Source organism: Cupressus sempervirens, chromosome 5, assembly GCF_028749045.1.
Source record: "Cupressus sempervirens isolate cs-2001-9-10 chromosome 5, ASM2874904v1, whole genome shotgun sequence".
NCBI classification, from domain to species: domain Eukaryota; kingdom Viridiplantae; phylum Streptophyta; class Pinopsida; order Cupressales; family Cupressaceae; genus Cupressus; species Cupressus sempervirens.
Window position 1 is genome coordinate 606,775,055 of NC_143122.1, and position 20,168 is coordinate 606,795,222.

Here is a 20,168-nt window from a genome sequence, read left to right on the forward strand (position 1 = left end):
ACAGTCACCACCTCACCTCGTGGCATAAGCATTTGCCTTAACCATAGTGGTGCAGTGCATCTCTCCAAATTTGCATTTGGTTCGACTAGTAAAGCATCACCAACAGCCTCGGGCGCCTGGCTTATTTCCTCGATATCAATTGGCCTATCCTCTTCTTCACTAGTGACGGTCACATCATCTCCATGTTGGTTTTCCGAGAGAGGAGAGTACTCAGTATTGTTACTATAACCACTTGATTCCGAATCAGAGCTCACCTCTACCGTGACCCCTTGTCCACTTGTATCATCCTCTTGGCCTCTAGCGTCAATTGTGCTCTCCCTTGACTGCGCTGCATTTTGTCTCTTTGCTGGAGGTTCTTGATGTTCTTTACTTTTCTCAACCTCCAAATTTCTTTTCTTGCTCTTAACTACTCTTTGCTGCTGGCTACTGCCTTCACCTTTTTGTCCGATTGATTCCGCTAGACCTTCCTCCATTGGTTTCATATTCTCATAAGTAAGCCGTACCTTCCAACTTTGTAATTGTCTTAACTTCTCATTGTACCATGACTCAGTGTGTAGATCAACTGTCCTTGTATCTGCCTCTAAGGAAGGATCCTAATGATCATCACAATCCACTGGACCCAATTCTGTTCCATCCACTGTATCATAATCTTTTCTTGTACATTTTCATCATCTTCCAGTTGATTAGAAATATCAAGGCCTTTCCATTTGATTGCCCTCATCATGCCCACTGTCAATCTTGAGAAAGCTAGCTTTCTCACATAAAAGTCATCCTGTGCATTGGCCCAAAAATCTTCTATAGTACAAATATGTTTGAATGTGTTTTTGTGAGATGCCTTAATAAGACGATTAGGATCGAATCCTTGTCTTGCTCTATACCATCCTAGCTGGTACCATTCTAACTCCTCCGCAGTTGCAAAGGCAACAAGATTGGGACAAGTATCATTGCCTATTCCAAATGAGAAGGTAATCCCTGTCTCACCTTTAAGTTTCATCATCTTGTCATAATGCTCAAGTTGCCTATCCAACTCCATCAACTATCTTGTTGGATGGGTACCTTGGAAGTCTCTTGGGACAAACTGTACTTCCTGCTACTCTAATGTATGTAAATTGCAGAAATTGGATGAACTAACTCCCATATTTCTTAACTTTTGCTTCTGCCTCTAATGTGAGCCTTCTAGCAGATGTCCCTTGTAATATCCTTACCGTTTTCATGGCAAAGGCATCATAAAACATCTTATAATCTCTGGTGTTGTGCAAATGAAGCTGTAGATATCACTCATACACCAAACATTGTCCTGACCCATTGCCAATCACTTGTAAGGCCTTAAGTCCAGGATTTTCATATAGTTTCACAATCAAATAGAAAAGATAGGACCCCATATATAATTGCTTTTGATTTTGCACTGTCCTAAGTTGCAACTCTAAATTTTCGCTTATGATTCTAGCCCAATCAAATTTTCTTTTTCCATTTTCAATTTCATTAATAAAGTAGTACATCTAGTTCTTGAATTGCATACCTTGAGCTACGCCATGATTTGGCTGAGAAGCACAATAAGATTGCCGTACTCTGATTTGAAATCTGATTTGGTGAGCTTTGATGACTTGGTAACTCCCTTCTTGCCTTTGTGTAACCAATTTTGCTTTAGATGAATGAAGTGGGCCTCCTAAGTATCCTGAAATAACTTGGCCGCCTGATCCATCATTACCACTGTCATGCCTTTATACTAGGGAATATTGACTACTTCTTCAACCACTTGTCTGCTGATGTTAGCCAACACTCTCTTCCCCTCATCGAAAATGATGGACTTGGTCACAATATCAAACCGGGATGTACATTCCATTACCAATTCCGAACAAGGCAAGGTAGGAGGGAAAGTTGCTGCATGTACAATTCCGCTCTTGTAGATCTTCTTCACCATGGGGGATTGTCCTTCCTTCAATCTATCCTTCAATTGTACAATGTTCACCGTGCCGATATTAGTATCACTTATTCACCTCACTTTCGAGAAGAAGGTTGTCTTAGGCATCATGTTTTTTTTCTTTTTTCGTATTCGTTCCTTTTGGGTTCTTGTTTGCACTAACATCTACCATCCTAAACACTTATTTCTGCCCCTTCGTTCTAAATGGTATATACTATAGACTACACTTATCAATCTCCAACCTTCTTTCTATCAATGGAATCTAGCTTATTTCTGCCTCTCCAAGTCCTATCTCTACACTTATAAATCTCCAAACTTCAATTCTAGGGGTGGGACTACCACTTATTTCTGCCTCTTCGTTACCTTAAGATGGACTACACTTATATCTTCCAACTTCAGCCTAGGGTGGTCTAGTTTATTTTTGCCTCTCCAAGTGTCCTATCATGAAATCTACACTTATATCTCCCAACTTTAGCTTATCAATAGAATGATGAAGTGGTGGATGGATAGTGCAAGAAGAAACTAAGGGAAACGAACCAAGCAAGAACAAGGAATAGAATCCACTTTTAAAACCAATCTTCACCTCTAAAAATGAGTAGATTTTACCTTAAATCTGTCTTTACCAACAACTGGGCCCTCTTCAAGTTCGAATTAGATCTTAGAAATTTCAATCCTCGCAAATAATGATACCCTAGCGAAAGCCAGAATTTCAACTTCCTTGAAATCACCCACACTTGCCAAAAAGCAGACCTTAAATCACATTATCCTTTCACCAAATAAAATCACCAAATTCTGGAAGGAGGAATTGCTGCCAAAGATGGAGAAATCAGACTCCAAAAAAAATCACCCAAGTTGGAAAAATATTAGATCTGCTCCAAAAATCATCCTAGGGCAGAAATTCGCCCAAGCAAGGAGGAGAAAAAATGCCGCCAAGAAGTGGAGAATCTACCCCAAAAATCACCCAAGCAAGAAATTCGCCTCCCTTTGAAGAAAATCACACATCCAAAGAGGAGGAAAAAGGAATGAGAAAATAAGAGGGGAAGCCCCTCTTATACTACACTTTTTGTCTCTCCAAGTGGGCTGACCTGCTTGGAGGGAAAACAAAATTAAATTAGTCCCTTAATTAATGGCCCAAAAAGTTAAATGCAACATTAAAATTACTTAGCCCTGTAGTGAAATTGGCCCATTTATTTGTTAGTTTTGATTATAAATTGCAAAATAGAAACAAGGTAAGCCTAGGAGATGTCAAAATTTTCATTTAATAATGTTTTGACAATTAAGATATCATTAAAATCGAATTTAGCAAGCTAAAATCAATTTTCAATTCTAGATTACCAATTTCCTTTAACATTTCTAAAATCTTCTAGGCAAAATTTCAACCAAATTAATGAGACTTCGCAATTTAATCTAACTTCAATTTTGCAATGCAATTTCAATTTTTTTTTAACAAAATAAATCCTTTTCCTAGCAGTCAAAATTCAAACTCCAATTTCAATTTTACTATAAAAAATTTCCTTTTTCACCAAAGAAATTCAAGATTTTCCAAAATGACTAAATCTAACAAATTCATTTTGAAAATGCTCAAGCTTATACAATTATTTCAAATTTTCAAAAATCCATCTCAAGTCCAAAATTTACAATTTAATCCTGCTAGATATCGTTTTAACCATCGAGAAAAAATGTTGTTGAATTCTGTTTGGCCTAAGGATAAACTTACATGTTCCGGAAAATAAAGTTAGCATCGGGTCAAAAACAAAATCAAATCCCCTCCTGGCCTGAAGGCGTCCAAGGCGTAAAATTTTCAAATTGAAAACCTCTAGACAACTCCAAATTCGCTAAGGCAACCGAAAAATTTCCAACACTCGTGAAAATTGCCAAGGCTTGCTCAAAAAAGGGAGTCCCAAATTTTTTTTGGAGCAATGATGTGAAAACCTCACAACACCTTTAATCTACTATGTGTGTCTCAAATGCTAGGTTATAAGATTGCCTTCCCATGTAGAAGAGTATTATAATGAATTGGGCCATCTTAATTCGAATTTGAACCTGAATAGTTTTATCGATTTAAATAATGTCACCCTTGGAGTGCTATGGCATTCATGGTATGAATTATGCAGACAATTGAATGAGATCATTGGTAAGGAGTGTAGCATTGTCATTAGAATTCCTGCTAGTTAATAGGAAATGCTATCATTGGCTGTCATCTACGAGGACTTAATAAAATATGTGAATAGGCCCTACGAGTGAATTAGTTTAGTGAATACCTTATTCGCACCAACAAGAATTACTAACTAGTTTGAGTGGTGTATTTTTTTCATACCTAGCACCACCTTAAGGTGCACTATTGATTTGCGTCACCGTTTCTCACCGATATGGAGATCTCACTAATTTGAAAAAAGGAACAACATTGGCATAAATGCCATGTGCAATTTTTTTGTTTGCAATTTTTCTTGATATATTTTGTAATGCCCTAACCAATGGGATTCTTTTGTGGGATGGACAGGGATATTTGTCATGGATAGAAGGCATTTCCAAGACAGGATATTGGGAGGCCATTATTGAATCTAAATGTGTCTTCATTAATGTTTTCCTTGCTAAAAGATGAGATTTTTTAGATTTTCTTCCACTCATATTATCAGCTTTTTTGTTTTCTTTAATGCAAGACATAATTTTTCTCTTTTGACATCCCCTTCTTATTTTCCCCCTTCATATATTCTAATTCCCTGCACACTTATAGTACATAAGTGAGCTTTCGCTCAACTTGATGAGCTCTTACATTGGGTTTTGCACTCATTAGAGTTTCGAATAAAAGCCCCACCTCTTGTAACCTGATCAAGCATCATAACTTATTTCCATACAGGAGATGCTTGATCATATTTGAATGGTTTGTTTGTTTTAATACCCATTGAACTTGAATTAGTGGCCATTCCAAATAGATTGTAATTTTCTATTATGAAAAATACAAAATTTTAAATTAAAAAAGGATGTAACACTACAATATGTATAAACTAATAAAAGTTTTAATAAAACACCAAAAAACAATTTTTTTCGAAGAACTTGATTTTTTTATTATCAAAGATTTCTTAAAACACTAAAAGAACTAGTTAAAATACTTACCTAAGATTATTAGATCTCCTTTGTGCAAGTATATACACTCATTTGACACTTTGTGATCAATTGATTTCTGAAGAACCAGCCACATTTCAAATTGCAAAAATTGCTTAACAAGGGTGTGTTTAACTTTTTGAGAAATAGTTGTGTTTAAAATGCAAGGGGTGAGTTTTAGGCAACTTTTTAGGGTTTCATTTTGTTTTTTTTTTTAAATTAAAAAAAACCCTGTTAAAATAATTGCCCCCTTTCCCATTGTCGTGGCAATTGGATTGTTTTTTTTGGTTCCCTGGGATTCCCTATGGGTACACTTTATGCTCCCGGGCTGCTCCTATCACTGCTCATAGAATGGTTTGACATTGGTACAGGACCTGGAACTCAAGTAATTGGTAACTTGGGGTTATTTAGATAATTTTTTGTGTTACTTTTCCTATTAATACTAGCACTTGTTAAGTTTTCTAATACATTATCAAGCTTTAAAATATCCTAGTTCATTTAAATAAATTTCTGGGCATGAAATCAGCATTTTTTCCTGGCCATAAGTAGTACATAGTTAGACACTGCCATATCTGAAATGCATATAATTTGGATAAACCTTGGAATCATTTTTGGCTGTAGATCTATGGAAATGCTATCTACATCTATGTCCAAGGATTATTCAAAATTATAATGGATTTATTCCGCATGAGGAGAGATTTACTTTGAAATGTAGATGCTTTAGGCTCAAAGCCTTATTTCAGGTCAGTTTTGAAGATGCTTTTTACCTTATAGGTTCATCTTAGACTTGTTGATGTGAGTTTTGTTCCACTACAACATGCAAAATCAAATACTTAATGTTTCAAGGAGAAACACGGAACGCTGAATCCTCTCTTGATATAAGGCCATCTCTCATGCTACGCTTGCGAAGTAAGATCATGAAATGACTTAAAGGTTCCTTCTATTGTGTATACTCGCTCAGTAAAATAATGTGATTTGCTGGTTATCACAAAGAGACTTACGCTATTCATTCAGTGGATATCAACTCTTGCACTTCCAAAGATTTGGCTCTACAATTTGCAATGAAAATATAAGTTCTAACTTCCCAATTCTCCACTTCAACTTAAACATCTAACCTCTATTTCTACTTCTACTTCTACTATGAATGTAAGGAATTATGGATGAAATTGGAATCTACTAGATGCAATCTCACCAACAACTCCATCCACCTAGTGCAAGATTCCAAGGAATATACAAATGATTTTCACATCAATATCCTATCTCCAATCCCATCATTTGGATGCAAACCAAAGATTGAACATCAATTGAAGTTATGTGTTTTCATTGGCTCACCATGCAAGGCACTCTTACAATCCATAAGAGGCTAGTGGCCCAGATTTGTTCAAGTCATGCAAGTGAACATCCACAATGACTTCCATCTAACTAAACTACCTCTAAACAACATGAAACAAAATCCTAAACTAAGTGAGGAAATATGGATCACCATGCATTAAGACAAACTTGATCACAACGATTCACCATGCAAGCCACAACAACGAAAAGTAGAGCAAATTTGGTATTATATAACAACAATTCTCCAAAAAGTCCTCTTTACAAATGAGGGTAGCACTCCTTATATAGGCAGCTCAAATACAACAGATGGCCAAGATTGATTTGAAATCAAGGGCCCAAATTAATCCACATAAGCTCTAATTAAGGTTTCATAACCACCTGCTGTGAGCATTAAATGCACACCCAATTACAATTAAGCACCACCTTGTGGGCCAATGAAACAATTACAATATCTTCATGGTCCAATAAGAAAATTCAAATCCATAACAACTTGATAATGATCAACAACACTTGAACCAATGAGAAAAGAGCACTTGTAGAAGAAGCTACCACCTCGCAGACCAATAGGAAACTCAAAGGAAACCATGGACCAATTAGAAAAACTGCCATTATGCCACCTCATCATCTTGACTTGCAAGGTAAACCACCACTTGTAAATAATTATCAATTATTAAATAGTAATTACAATTAAATTTAGAAAATCATCTCAAACTTGCCATTTTAATTCCCAAAAATAATTTATCGGGGTAATGCAAATTTAATTGGAAAATATTTATTTTATTAGCATTTATAATGTATTTTCCATTATTTTAATTACTCATTTGTTAAAACCAATGCCATGTGGATAATTTCAATGCAACAATAAATGAAGTAATTAATTTATTTTTTAAAGTCAATCCATATTTTGCAAAGTCAAGGTATATTTAATCTCCACCCAATTTAAAACCCACTATTTGCAAAGTCGAGGCAAAATTTGATCTCATCTCAATTTAAAACCACTTTTTTGCAATTTATTTTATTTCTGATTTTTGTCATTTTCTCTCTCAATTAATTTTTTAACAAATGGGTCTTACCTCAATTTCAAAATTAATTTCTTTATAAACATTTAATCCAAGGCATTTAATTCCTCATGCCCATACATCATTTCCTAAGGTTGTTTTGCCTTGAATTTGGTGCCCAATGTCATATTAAAAATGGCTACACGTCTATGCTCAACTTCCCACTTAAAGGCTTAAAGGTCTTTGATCTAAGATGAGACAAAATTATCATAGGTAGAAAATCAAGTTCCAGATCAAGAACATTTACTTGGGTAGTGAAATACGTCTCTGCCAAGTTGAGACAACTTTTACTTGAGTAGCGAAACACGTTCGGTCAAGCTGAGACAACTTTTAGTTGGGTAGCGAAACACATCTCAACCTAGTTGGTACAACTTTTATTTGGGTAGTAGACCACGTCTTGGCCAAGCTAAGACAACTTTTACTTGGGCAGCAAAACACGTCTCGGTCAAGCTGAGACATCTTTTACTTGGGTAACGAAACACATCTTGGCCAAGTTAAGACAACTTTTACTTGGGTAGTGAAACACGTCTTAGTCAAGCTGAGACAACTTTTACTTGGTTAGCAAAACACGTCTTAGCCCAAGATGAAATTTATACTTAGCTGAATTCAGCTCTTCTTTAGCATCACTCCCAATGTTGTTCCATCTCCCCGACTTAGCAAAATCTGTGCTTCAAGCCAACAAAAATCCATTCTCTTCAAACTTAAGCCCAATGCCAAAACTTTATAAGCCCATTACTACCACAACAACCTAAGGAGAAAATGAAAGAGGGAGTCCCCATTTGCAATGGGGCGATGGTGTGAAAACCTCACAAGATTGCAAGCTAGTAACTAGCATATATATCTTAAATAGGTAAAATATCAATTGCTTTTATTTAATAAGGAGAGATTCACTTTGAAATGTAAATGCTTAGGTTCAAAGCCTTGATTCAGATTACTTTTGAAGTTGCTTCTAACCCCTAGAGGTTCATCGTAGACTGCAAGCTAGTAACTGGCACATATACCTTAAAACAATGAATAATTTATATAAAATACACCGAGGGATATTGGATATCCTTATTGAGGCGTATATTTAATTTTAATTTTCAAATTTAGCATATGTATCTGAAAAATAATCTATATAAAATATGCTGAGGGATATCCTTATTGAGGAGTATATTTAATTTTCTTATAATGGAACTTCATTTGTTTCATCTTGCAGCTTCCACTTAGCTATCAGATAAACCTAAGTAAAATACCTGCATCTCCCAGAATATTAAGCTGCCTGTTTTAATCAGGTGACCATGAGCACTAGGCTGTTACACAAACTTGAGGATGACAACACTGAGCTTGTGGGATATGATCTTTAGTGCCACTCTAGCTGCTTCCATGTCTTCAGTTATATCCAGTTCAAAGATTTGACGATAAATAAAGTAGCTTTAAAGTAAAAGAAAACTGACTTTTAAGTTTTTACATTCCAATTAATAACTTGCCACTGAAGAGAATGGTGACAGAATTAAAGGAATATTGCCAATTATTACAACTTTTCTAGGAAAGAAACGAGAATTTATTTCTTCACAGGTGATAATATTCTGCATACTCTTATTGCAATTGGATAAGGATAGGAGCTCTTTGATTTTACGTACACAAATATTCAAATCCCATTCTATATGTGATGCATGCCTCTTGGCATAATTAGTTGATGGCAGGTTTCGAATGCCACTCTTAATTTCTTTTTCTTTGTGTAGTTATTTTCAAGCTGTGTTGAAATACATTTTTGTTCTTCAGGTTTTGTTGACCTTACTCGACTAATTCTGCAATTTGTGAACTTTTTTAATAAATAACTTCTGTTTGATGCTAAAATTGTTGAGCATGGCCATCCAATTTTTTTGTCTTCAATTTTCCACCTTTGAGTCATTTCAATATGTGAGCTGGTTTTTCCAAAAGTGTGTAAATGCCAGTGCTTTGAAATGTGACATTTTTGTATAATATATTGATGCTTTATATTCATATTTAATATGACCAAGCCAAGCTTAATGGATTTTTACTCTTGCAGTTTTCCAAGGGACAGCTTGGTGTAAAATTTAAGCCGTTTTCAAAGGTATAGTAAGAGTAGTTTCAGTGCATTGGATTCTGGGATTTCCGTATATTTTCAACTTTCTTAAGCACAATGCATGCTTTTTCATTTGTTCTGTTTTTTTCCTTTGGCAGTTCCCTCCATGTTACAAGGATATAAGCTTTTGGATCAACGAACCATTTACTGAAAACAATCTCTGTGAAGTTGTGCGTGGTGTTGCTGGTGATCTTGCAGAGGAGGTGAAATTTAGCATGGGCAAACCTGTGCCATTTTTTTGCAAATATCTTATTTCAAGAATTGAAAATTTTGCTCATAATTGAAATTTAACAGAGAACAAATTGTAGAATGAGTGACATTTATAAGTCTCGATTTACTTGTTACAAGCATCAGGAAATCTGTGTGATTGTCAATGTTGTTATTAAACGCAGATTAGTGGGCACTGTATTCTGTACCTGTCTGATATGTTCTTTTGAAAATTAAGTAATTCTTGGAGGCATCATAAGGATATGGAATGGAATTTCTAACTTGGTGATCTATGGCAGGTATCTTTGATTGATAAATTTACAAATAAAAAGGGAATGACTAGCCACTGCTACAGGATTACATTTCGTTCCATGGAGCGTTCTCTTACTGATGATGAGGTCAACCAATTACAGGTGCTGCATGTGTAACTATGCACTGATTTGACTACGGATTAATACCAAGTTTTTGAAATGATATTGTCTTTTGGATGCAGGATCGTGTTAGAGATGAGGTGCAATCCAAGTTGAGTGTGACCCTCAGATAGCAAAACCAGAGAAGTATTTTATCGTATGTATGCAGTATAATGGATTCATGAATATGTTTTAATTGCATATGGAAATGATTCATATCCGGGGAATTTATTTCCCTTGAGCCAGGGACATGCAAAGAGAGAGTAAACAATCCAATAAATGCTGGGTATTTGACTTAGGGAGGTTGAACAGGAGGTAATTCTCTATACATGATCACGCTCTTTTGGCTATGCTCACAACCCATTAAAAATGTATGGATTATGTTAAGTGAAAGTAATGCCCTCAATGCAGGTTTTTGATTTAGCCAATGTATCAAAATTTCTCTTACCCTGTCATTCCTAAATATAACTTATTTAATTGATTGAATTAGATCGCCATGAGGTGAAAACAGTGACACATCAGCTTAGAAAATTTTGTTTCTAGGTCTCAAATACCAAGTTATAAGATTACCTCCCCATAAAGCAATTATGGCGTTTTTGTCCAGTATAAGGTTGAAGGGAGTATTAATATTAAATGGGCCATCTTGAAGTGAAATTGGACCTGAATATATTTTTTGATTAAAATAAAACTACCTTTGAACTGCTATGGCATCCAGGGTATGAATTGTTAAGATAAAGATCATCGGTAAAGATGGTAGCATAGTCATCAGAATGCTTGCCAGTTAGTTGTAAATGATATCAGCAGCTGTCATTATCTTGCAAATAGAAGTTAAAGACTGATTCCTATATCTAAATATCCATCTCAACTTGACATGGTGCCAAATTTAATTTGATCGTTTTCATTGATTGATTTTATAATGTTCACACATCTTTTAATAGATTTTCTGCTATGTAGTTGTAACTATGCATTAAATTTCTTCTACACGAATTACCAATAAATCTGTTTTTGATCAAGGAAACTTGGTTTTGAAGGGATCATAAACCCTGTGCATCAGATAGCGCAACTCAAAGCATACACAATATTCTACTTGGTGAAAGGAAAACACAACGGCAACCATGTGTGAACCAACACAATTGCATATAGGTTGCTAGACACTAAAGAGTAGACAGAGATTGGAGAGATGTCACCTAATAATGGTAGACCTTACAATCTCATTAACAATCTCATATTCTTCTTCTTGGTGTGTAGTTGGAAGAGGGATTTGGGAGACGTTTCTTCTGCTTTCCAACAATTTTCTAGGGCATATTGTCATCCAAGTGCTTAGATTTACGAAAAGTTGGGCAAGTGGGGATTGGGGTACTTTCTCTTAGAGGGCAATATCCATGGGAACAACAGAAATGGAGGACTGTATAAATGGTGCTGCCAATCATTGAACAACAGGCTTAAGAGTGGGAAGATGCAATTCTCACAGTGATTATGCACAATAATGAACAATGGAAAATGACAGGGGAAACACATGATCCATTCATATCACTCTATTCATAGACTGACAGCAGTTATATACTATGGTTTTCACTTTATCATTACATCCAATTAAGAACTTTGAACGAATTCAAGATTTAACATATCATGAGATTCCATTTCAATTGTAATTCAAGTTTGACTCGAAGTTGTGCAATATACAATTGAAAAATGGGGCTCTGATTAATATACTTAGTCTACAAGCTACTGATGTTACAAATTATACGTTTCCTTCAACAATCTTATAATGCGTGTGAAGATAACTATGCACACTTTCCAAGCACCCAGTTTCCCCGCACCATAATAAACACCACACAACTATGTGGAACCATGAGTTCCACTTCTTTGTACTAGGAGGAATCGACTAGGTAGTTGTACATAAATGCAACCATACACTAATCACTACATATAATTTGGAGATAAAGCACTCTTAGAATGCATAAATAGATTTATTAAAACCATTTAATCACAAACAATTTGATTCGAAAGAAGGAAGAGCATCACATGGTTTAAAGGAGTCTCAACATAATGGTTTAATAAACATATTGTGGAGTTACGAAGTGTGGTTCAGCCCACTACGTCATATTTTCAACAGTATTGTTTATGATCTTTGAAGATTGAATCGATGTCTTGCACAATCACTTTTAGCATTCTGTAATAAAACATGGATTTGAACTTTTAAATAAATCTTGTTAAATGCTTATTTCAGATCTAATCTATTCAATTTTAGCTGTAATCCATTCAAAAATTAGTTGGATGGTTCAATTCCATTCACCTCCATTTCAAGTAGGATGATGAGATTCTTTTCCATCTTAGCCTAGAATTCTCACTCTAAAGTCACGAGGATTAAAAAAAAACTGACATTGGCACAAAAAATGAAGCCTAATCTTGGGGCACACATAATTTACCCAATGTTGTTTCAATGTAAGACAAACACCTTATAAATGTAACTCTTTAACTTGATGTAAATTGATAAAAATATCTTTGAGATATTTTAACAATTGTAAAAAATCCCCGTTCCACCATATGTAAACTTAATTTTTAAATTTTTTTTTAAAACTTCAATTTAAAAAATTGAAGATTTTATTTTGATAGAAAAAAGAAAATACTCTAATTTTTTGAAATTTTTACTATAGTTTGAATTTAAAAAATAGTCTTATTCCAAAAATAAAATTATATGCAACAACTTGGATTGAGCATGGCAAAGATTTGAAATAAAATTGGACAATTGGCATCTTAAAAAAGAAGAATACTTTTGATATATTATACTTTTATTTTAAAGACAATTATATATAAATACTTGTAATTCTCTTTTTACACTCCCAATCAAAATTCTTTAAGTGAAGAGCTCCCTTGGTAGAGGGTGTTGGACTAACCGCCAGCCTTCCCCTTCGGGATTCATGACATGGCTAGTTCCTCGGGTAAAGTTCATTGAACCTATGGGTTACGAAATGAGTGAGGAATTGATTGAAGGATTTGTGCAGATAATTCTACAATTTGAAGTTGATTTTGAATGTTCTACAAGGGGGACATATATTGAGAAGATGAGATAAGTTAAAACAAGTCAAATAATCAAGGACTCCAAACATAAGGTAGAGAAAGTGATTGATTCTATCTTGAAGGAATCAGGAATGTCAAGAAAAGAATTTGAAGAGGTAAAAGGGATAGCATTGGAAATGAAAGCCAGTGATTAATCTGAACCATTGACCCCTACACTATTGCAGTGTCCAAACCTATTGAAGAGATCACAATTGCACAAACAAGTGCACAAGCACCTACAATGCCCTATGTAGCAGTTGCTGAACAACAACCTCTAAAGAATCCAAAGAAGACTGAGGAAGCGCCAACACCAAGGAAGTCTACAAGGCTTGAAAAGACCAAACCCCCTCCTGAGAAGAGAGTCAAACAAAATGAAAGTGGTCCAAGCAAGAGGAGAAGAACCTTGCAAATTAGTTCCTCTGAATCTGAAGAGGAGATTGGTGACAGACTAGTAGAGCGAGTAGATCAGGAAGCGAAGACTTCAGCAGGAAGAAAAGCATGGAAACCAAAGGCAAAGAATCTTAACATGCAAATGATTAATGACAACAATTTTGTGCAATTAAATAAGTACTATGAATTGTATAATAATATGGATAGGAGACAACTAGAGAATGCTGTAGTTAGAAATATGATCCTAAAAGATAAAAGGTTTGATAACATAAGAGGTCAGATACTTGAAGATTTGTACAATAGACTATTAAATAGAAATAGCAGAGTAATTAAGGAAGATAAGCAAATAAGGATTAATATGGTGAAAAAGTTATGCATTATAAATAATGAGGAAGATATAACATAAATTCTGAAAGGAATAGCACTACTGTTGAGAAATAAGAAGAGATCCATTCTTCTTATGGGAGGAAATTACAAAGAAGTGAATATGGAAACTGAAAAGGCTATAGTTATATACATGTCTACTATGCCTAAGGAGACCGAAAAAAGTGCGCAAACAGAGGAGACAAGTCTTATTGTAGTATTAGTCAGTCCACCTCACAGTTCTGAGCAACCAATTGAAATTCCAAGTGACTCACCACATATTACCATTGACAGTGAATCTATGCAAGTAGATAACACCAATGTGACAGCTGGTAGAATTGAGGACCCATTTAAACATTTTGGTTCCAACATTGTTGGCAATATTGTAGATTACATTAGCTCATCTGATGAAGAAAAAGAACATGAGCTAAAGGAAGAAGATGCACCTTCTGAAAAGAAACTTGAACCTAGCATTGAAGCAACTACCACAAGTGCGCCTGCAGCTACAGAAGAAGTACTACCATCCACACCACCTACACAAGCAACAGTGGTCACAACAACAATAGTTTAGTCAGATGAAGAAGATGAGGCATAAAATCTTGTATCTTCTTTAAGTAAATTTCTTGAAAAGAAGAAATCAATCAAGTCTATTGAGAAGACTTTAACTTTAGTTTTTGGATAGATTGGAGAAGACAATAAGTCCTATTGAAACACTTGCAGACATTTAATAGAGGGCAGCAATTTTGTATAAAACCTTTGATAATGAGTTTACAACACTTATCAATGTTGCTACAATTCAAGCACAAACTGAGCATGATGGTAAACTTCTTAATACCATGTGTACAAACATAAGAAATGATATAGAAACACTAAATGTATGCATTAAGGCATTGAGACAGAGTACAAAAGAAGGGAAACAAACTTATGCTAAGTGCAACTCTGGCATACCCTCACCTTCAAGGTTTTGATGAGAAAATCAAAGAGAAGATAACTGAGCTTCAGACACTCACAGATAACTTTCTGAAACAGAATAAGAAGTTAGAAACCCTTGAGCATGTAATTCAAGCAATTCATGATATCATTTGGGATTTACAAGTAGAAAAGGAGAAAGCTTTGAAAAGATTTACACTTTTGAGAGATCATTTATCCCTACAGATTACATTGCTAGAAAATCAGTTGGAGGAATGCTTGGCAGCAAAGACCTCATATGACAAGTTTGTGGCTACAGATCTAAATGCAATAGAATTAGCCGCATATGCTCTATGTGCACTAATCAGTGTGTCTGATGCACTAAAAGATAGTTGGAAGAAACACCTTGCGCAATTGAAGACTGACTTTAGTGATTGTTTCTACAAGTTTTGATACAACTACCAGATTTTGACATATTTTTCCTTTTTGTTAGCACCTTTGTCATTGATGTCAAAGGGGGAGAAATAAGGAAAATTGTAATTGTAATTGTAATTATAAGTTATATTGTTGTACTCTGAAGTATAGTAGTAAGCTTTGCTTTAAGTAAACTTTGTAATCAGAGTTATAAGGGATGTAATCTTTTTCAAAACATGAATACAATTTTTTTTACTGTGTTATAGCTATTTAATTTGATTGGTATGACAACATGTTTGGGACTTAGCCAACTTTCCCAAAATGTTGCCATCAATGCCAAAGAGGGAGATTGTTGGCAATATGACCAATCAGTGATATAAGGTAAATTATGTGGTTGTCATTTATGACAACATCTGTTTTGCAGTTTCGTCGTGATAAATTGTGAAGGAAAATTCTCTAAGTATTGGGCAGTGTTACAACAGCATGACAAGATTTGTTGATAGCAAAATATTCCCTTGGAATATTCTCTTGCGCAGTTAACTAGAGATGCATGACATCATCTTGATGATGCATACTAGTGCACATGTCCATACGAGCAACCAAGTTCAAGTTATGAAGGAAATAATGATGCACTGATTTCACAGTGCAGAATAGAACATGTCAACAGAATGAGTTAAATGACTTGAATAATTGTTTTAATTATTAATTCTTGATGAGTTGACTCTAAGAATGATATGTGAGCCGACTAAGGAAGAATTTTTTAATATGTTTGGTATATGTAAAGAACTTCAATTGCAAAATTAGCGTGCAAAAAAATGCGAGTGATGAAATACTATGCAAAGTAATCTTATGAGATGATGCAATTTGATATATGCGTAGTTACCTCTTGTATGAAGAACTGACAATTAGAAGAATTGCGAAGTACAACAAGTAATTCAGTTATGCGCAGTTACTAATAATCAAAAGATTTATGAGGTACAACAAGTGATCCCGTTTTGTATGTATATCTATTCTCTTGAAGAACACAATTGTATAGTTGCATGTTAGGGCAATGGGCTCTTCTTGAACACATTTGTATATGATCTACCGACTCCTAACGGGGTTGAAGCAGCTCCTAACGATGTTGTGGCTTCTAACAAGGCCTAGTCTCCTAACAGGGACTTGAGACACTATACATTCTTCATAGACTCTAATAGGATCAATATCCTTAACCAAATTCTTTATATAGTGAATCATCTTGTGGGTTCCATCCCCACCGGGGTTTTCCCTTGGCTAGGGTTTCCCTAGTTAACAAAATATGGTGTTATAAGTTCTCTTTGTGTATGGTTATTTATATTGTTTAGCACTATTGGTTCTCTTTCTTATGCATGTGGAAAAGCAATTAATAATATTCAGTTGTGGGTAAAAAGATTGAAAATACTGATTCACCCCCCCCCCTCTCAGTATTATCTATACATAAAAGCTGGAATTGGTTCATACAGATTTGAGTGGTCCAGCAAGAACAAGAGGATTCTATGGAGAGAGGTACTTTATGATTTTTGTTGATGATTTTACTAGAATGATGTGGGTAGCTTTTCTTAAGAAAAAATCAGAAGCATTTGAGAAATTCAAGAACAAAATTGACAATGAATCTGGTGTTAAAATCAAGAGCTTAAGATTTGATAGAGGAGGAGAATTCACTTCTAAAGAATTCAATATCTATTGCGAAGAACAAGGAATCAGGAGACAACTTTCTTCACCTCATTCACCTGAGCAAAATGAGATTGCTAAAAGAAGAAATAGATCAATTGCTGAGGTAGCAAGAGCTATGTTATTCGAGAGTGATGTACTAAAGACTTTTTTGAGAGAAGCAATCAATACAACAGTATACACACTAAACATAGTACAAATTATAAAAGGTATGGACAAAACACCCTATGAGTTATGGTTTGGTTACTCACCATCAGTCAAATATTTCAGAATATTTGGAATCAAATGCTACATCAAAAGAGATGATGATATTAGTAAGTTTGACCCAAGGAGCAATGAAGGTATGTTTCTTGGCTATTCATAAAAAGAAAAGCTTACAATTGTTTCAACTATAGAACAAAAACTATACTAGAGTGCACAAATGTGAGAATAGACGAAAAGTTTGGCACTAAAGAGAAGATGATGGATTATAACTTTGATGAAGATAATTATTCTGGAATGACTAACATAAGTAATGAATTACTTTTCAAGACTAACTATGATTTGTAGAATAGTGTGCAAATTGAATAAGAGAAGAACAGAGTGCAGTGCTTGAAATAAGAGTTGGAGCAGTAACTCCCACCCCAAATAGGAATATGATAAGAAATCATCCTACTGATCAAATAATAGGACGCAAAGAAAGAGGAGTAATGACAACAAGTAGAATTAATGAAGAACTATGCCTAATATCTCAAGTAGAACCAAAGAGTGTAGATGAAGCAATTACAGATGATCATTGGATAAAAGCAATGGAAGAAGAACTTCAACAGATAATAAAAAATGACACATGGGAATTAGTTCCTAGACCAAAGGACAAAAATGTGATTGGCACAAAGTGCGTATTAAAAAAAAAAATGAATGAACAAGAAGTAATAAGAAACAAAGCAAGATTAGTATGCAAAGGCTACTCTCAACAAGAAGGAATTGACTATGAGGAAACATATGCACCTGTAGCAAGAATGGAAGAAGTCAGAATGTTCTTGGCATATGCAACAAATAAGAATTTTAAGGTATATTAGATAGATGTTAATTCAGCATTCTTGAATGAAGAAATTGAAGAAGAAGTTTATAGTGAGCAACCAGAAGGTTTTCCTTTGACAAAAGAGAAGGATATGCTTTGCAGATTAAAGAAAGCCTTGTATGAATTAAAGCAAGCACCTAGAACTTGGTATGCAAGATTGGACAAGTACTTAGCAAAACTTGGATTTGCTAAAGGAACAACAAATAACAACTTGTACTTGAAAGAAATAGAAAATGGTTTGTTGATAATCATTATATTTGTTGATGACATCATTTTTGGAGGAAATGATGAAGCCAATAACAAATTCTCAGAAGGCATGAAGAATAAATTTGAGATGAGCATAATAGGAGAAAATATTTTTTTTAAGGATTGCAAATTGTTTAGAACAAAGAAGGTATCTTTATTTTTCAAACCAAGTATTTGAAAGATTTGCTGAAAAGATTTGGACTAGAAAATTGTAAACTTGTTGCAGCTCCTATGGTAGCTGGTCACAAGTTGTCAAGCAAGGATGATACATCTACTGTTGAACAAAAGAAGTACAGATCTATGATTGGAGGATTGCAGTATCTGACTCATAGTAGATCAGATATAACTAATGTAGTTGGAATTGTGGCAAGATTTCAGGCTGATCCCAAAGAATATCACTACACAACTGTAAAAAAGATATTCATATATTTGAAAGGGGCATCAAATTATGGCATTTGGTATGAAAAAAGTAATGATTTTACTCTGTGCACTTATACTGATGCTGATTGGGCTGGAGATATGGATGACAGAAAAAGCACTACTGGAGGAACATTCTTCCTTGGAGGAAGACTAGTTTCTTGGCTCAACAAAAAGCAAGATTCTACCTCACAAAGTACTGTAGAGGCAGAATATGTTGCATCAATGAACAATTGTAATCAAGTCATATGGATGAAACAAATGATGAAGGACATTGGAATTACATTCGAAGACGAAGAACCTGTTATCATTTATTGTGATAACACAAGTACAGTTAACATGTCTAAGAATCCTATTTTTCATTCTAAGACTAAGCACATTGCTATAAAGTATCATGTGTTGAGAGAGAGTTTCAGAGAAAGAAATCATACTGGAATATATTAACACCAAGGAACAAATTGCATACATTTTTACAAAGGCTCTACCAAAGGACACATTTGAGTACCTAAGAGGTATGCTTGGGGTTATGCCCCTGCCTAATTCAGAGTAGAAGATGCAAAAGTGCATCAGTCCAAGGTACATAGCACCATTGTTAGACTGAACTGAATGTTGATGCTTCCTCAATGGGAGAGTATCTATGATGAATAGAGTCAGCAAAGGACTCTTGGTAATTGGTAATTGGTAATTGGTATGCAACAATGTCTTTAGACATTTGTGTTGTTTATAGAGTTATATGCAAAAGTTGTAAAGCAACAGATCAACTTGTGGTTGTGCTGATAGATTATTGTATGTTCAAGCAATTGAACCATTTGTGTATTATCTTTGACATTGATGTCAATGGGGGAGAGAGTGACATGAAAAAAATTCAATTGGGAAGAAAGCAGAACGTGATTTGGTATTCTTGAAATTTAGATGTTTTTCCTCTATGTTGCCATCAATGCCAAAGGGGGAGATTGTTAGCATGAATGCTGATGCTATGGGGGAGCATTGCAGAACATTGTTATGATGTATTTATAACTGTGTTTGTCATTGATGACAACATAGTAATGAGTTTGTAAAAGACTGATAGAGTAGCAGACTATGATTTTTGTATTAAGGATAATACATTACAGACTGACAGAGTAGCAGACTATGATTTTTGTATTTAGGATAATACATTACTTATTTGGTTATGCGTAGTTACCAACACATACTACAGTATGTATTTGTTACTTGGGCAAGTGTGCAGAACCTGAATCAACGATGTACATAAGATATGGTTTATATATAGAGAACCATATGGAAACAGAGCATTAGGAAACCAGTTCCTATTGTATGATTGATACAACTCATTTCATTTGAAATAAAGGGTTGCACAGTTAACTGGAGGTAGCATATTGACCGCTGATGACATCAAAGAGTGTGCATGTACAGAGGTCGCACGTGTGAAAGTTTGTGTATAATTGTGAGCCGATAACATTAATTAAATGTGTATTTCATTTAATTAACATATGATGGTAAA

At 34.8% G+C, this 20,168-nt stretch overlaps 1 protein-coding gene across 1 annotated transcript in view; it reads left to right on the forward strand.

The window, feature by feature from the left end:
* The window catches only part of LOC149557358 (phenylalanyl-tRNA synthetase class IIc family protein), a 54,476-nt gene extending 43,934 nt beyond the window's left edge, over nucleotides 1-10,542 (forward strand). The window contains exons 7-10 of the mRNA XM_089832031.1: nucleotides 9,446-9,490; nucleotides 9,601-9,705; nucleotides 10,009-10,122; nucleotides 10,203-10,542. Of these exons, the coding sequence (XP_089688157.1) occupies nucleotides 9,446-9,490; nucleotides 9,601-9,705; nucleotides 10,009-10,122; nucleotides 10,203-10,253 (315 nt within the window). The 3' untranslated portion in view covers nucleotides 10,254-10,542. The remainder of the gene's footprint in view (nucleotides 1-9,445; nucleotides 9,491-9,600; nucleotides 9,706-10,008; nucleotides 10,123-10,202) is intronic.
* Nucleotides 10,543-20,168: the final 9,626 nt, after the last annotated feature.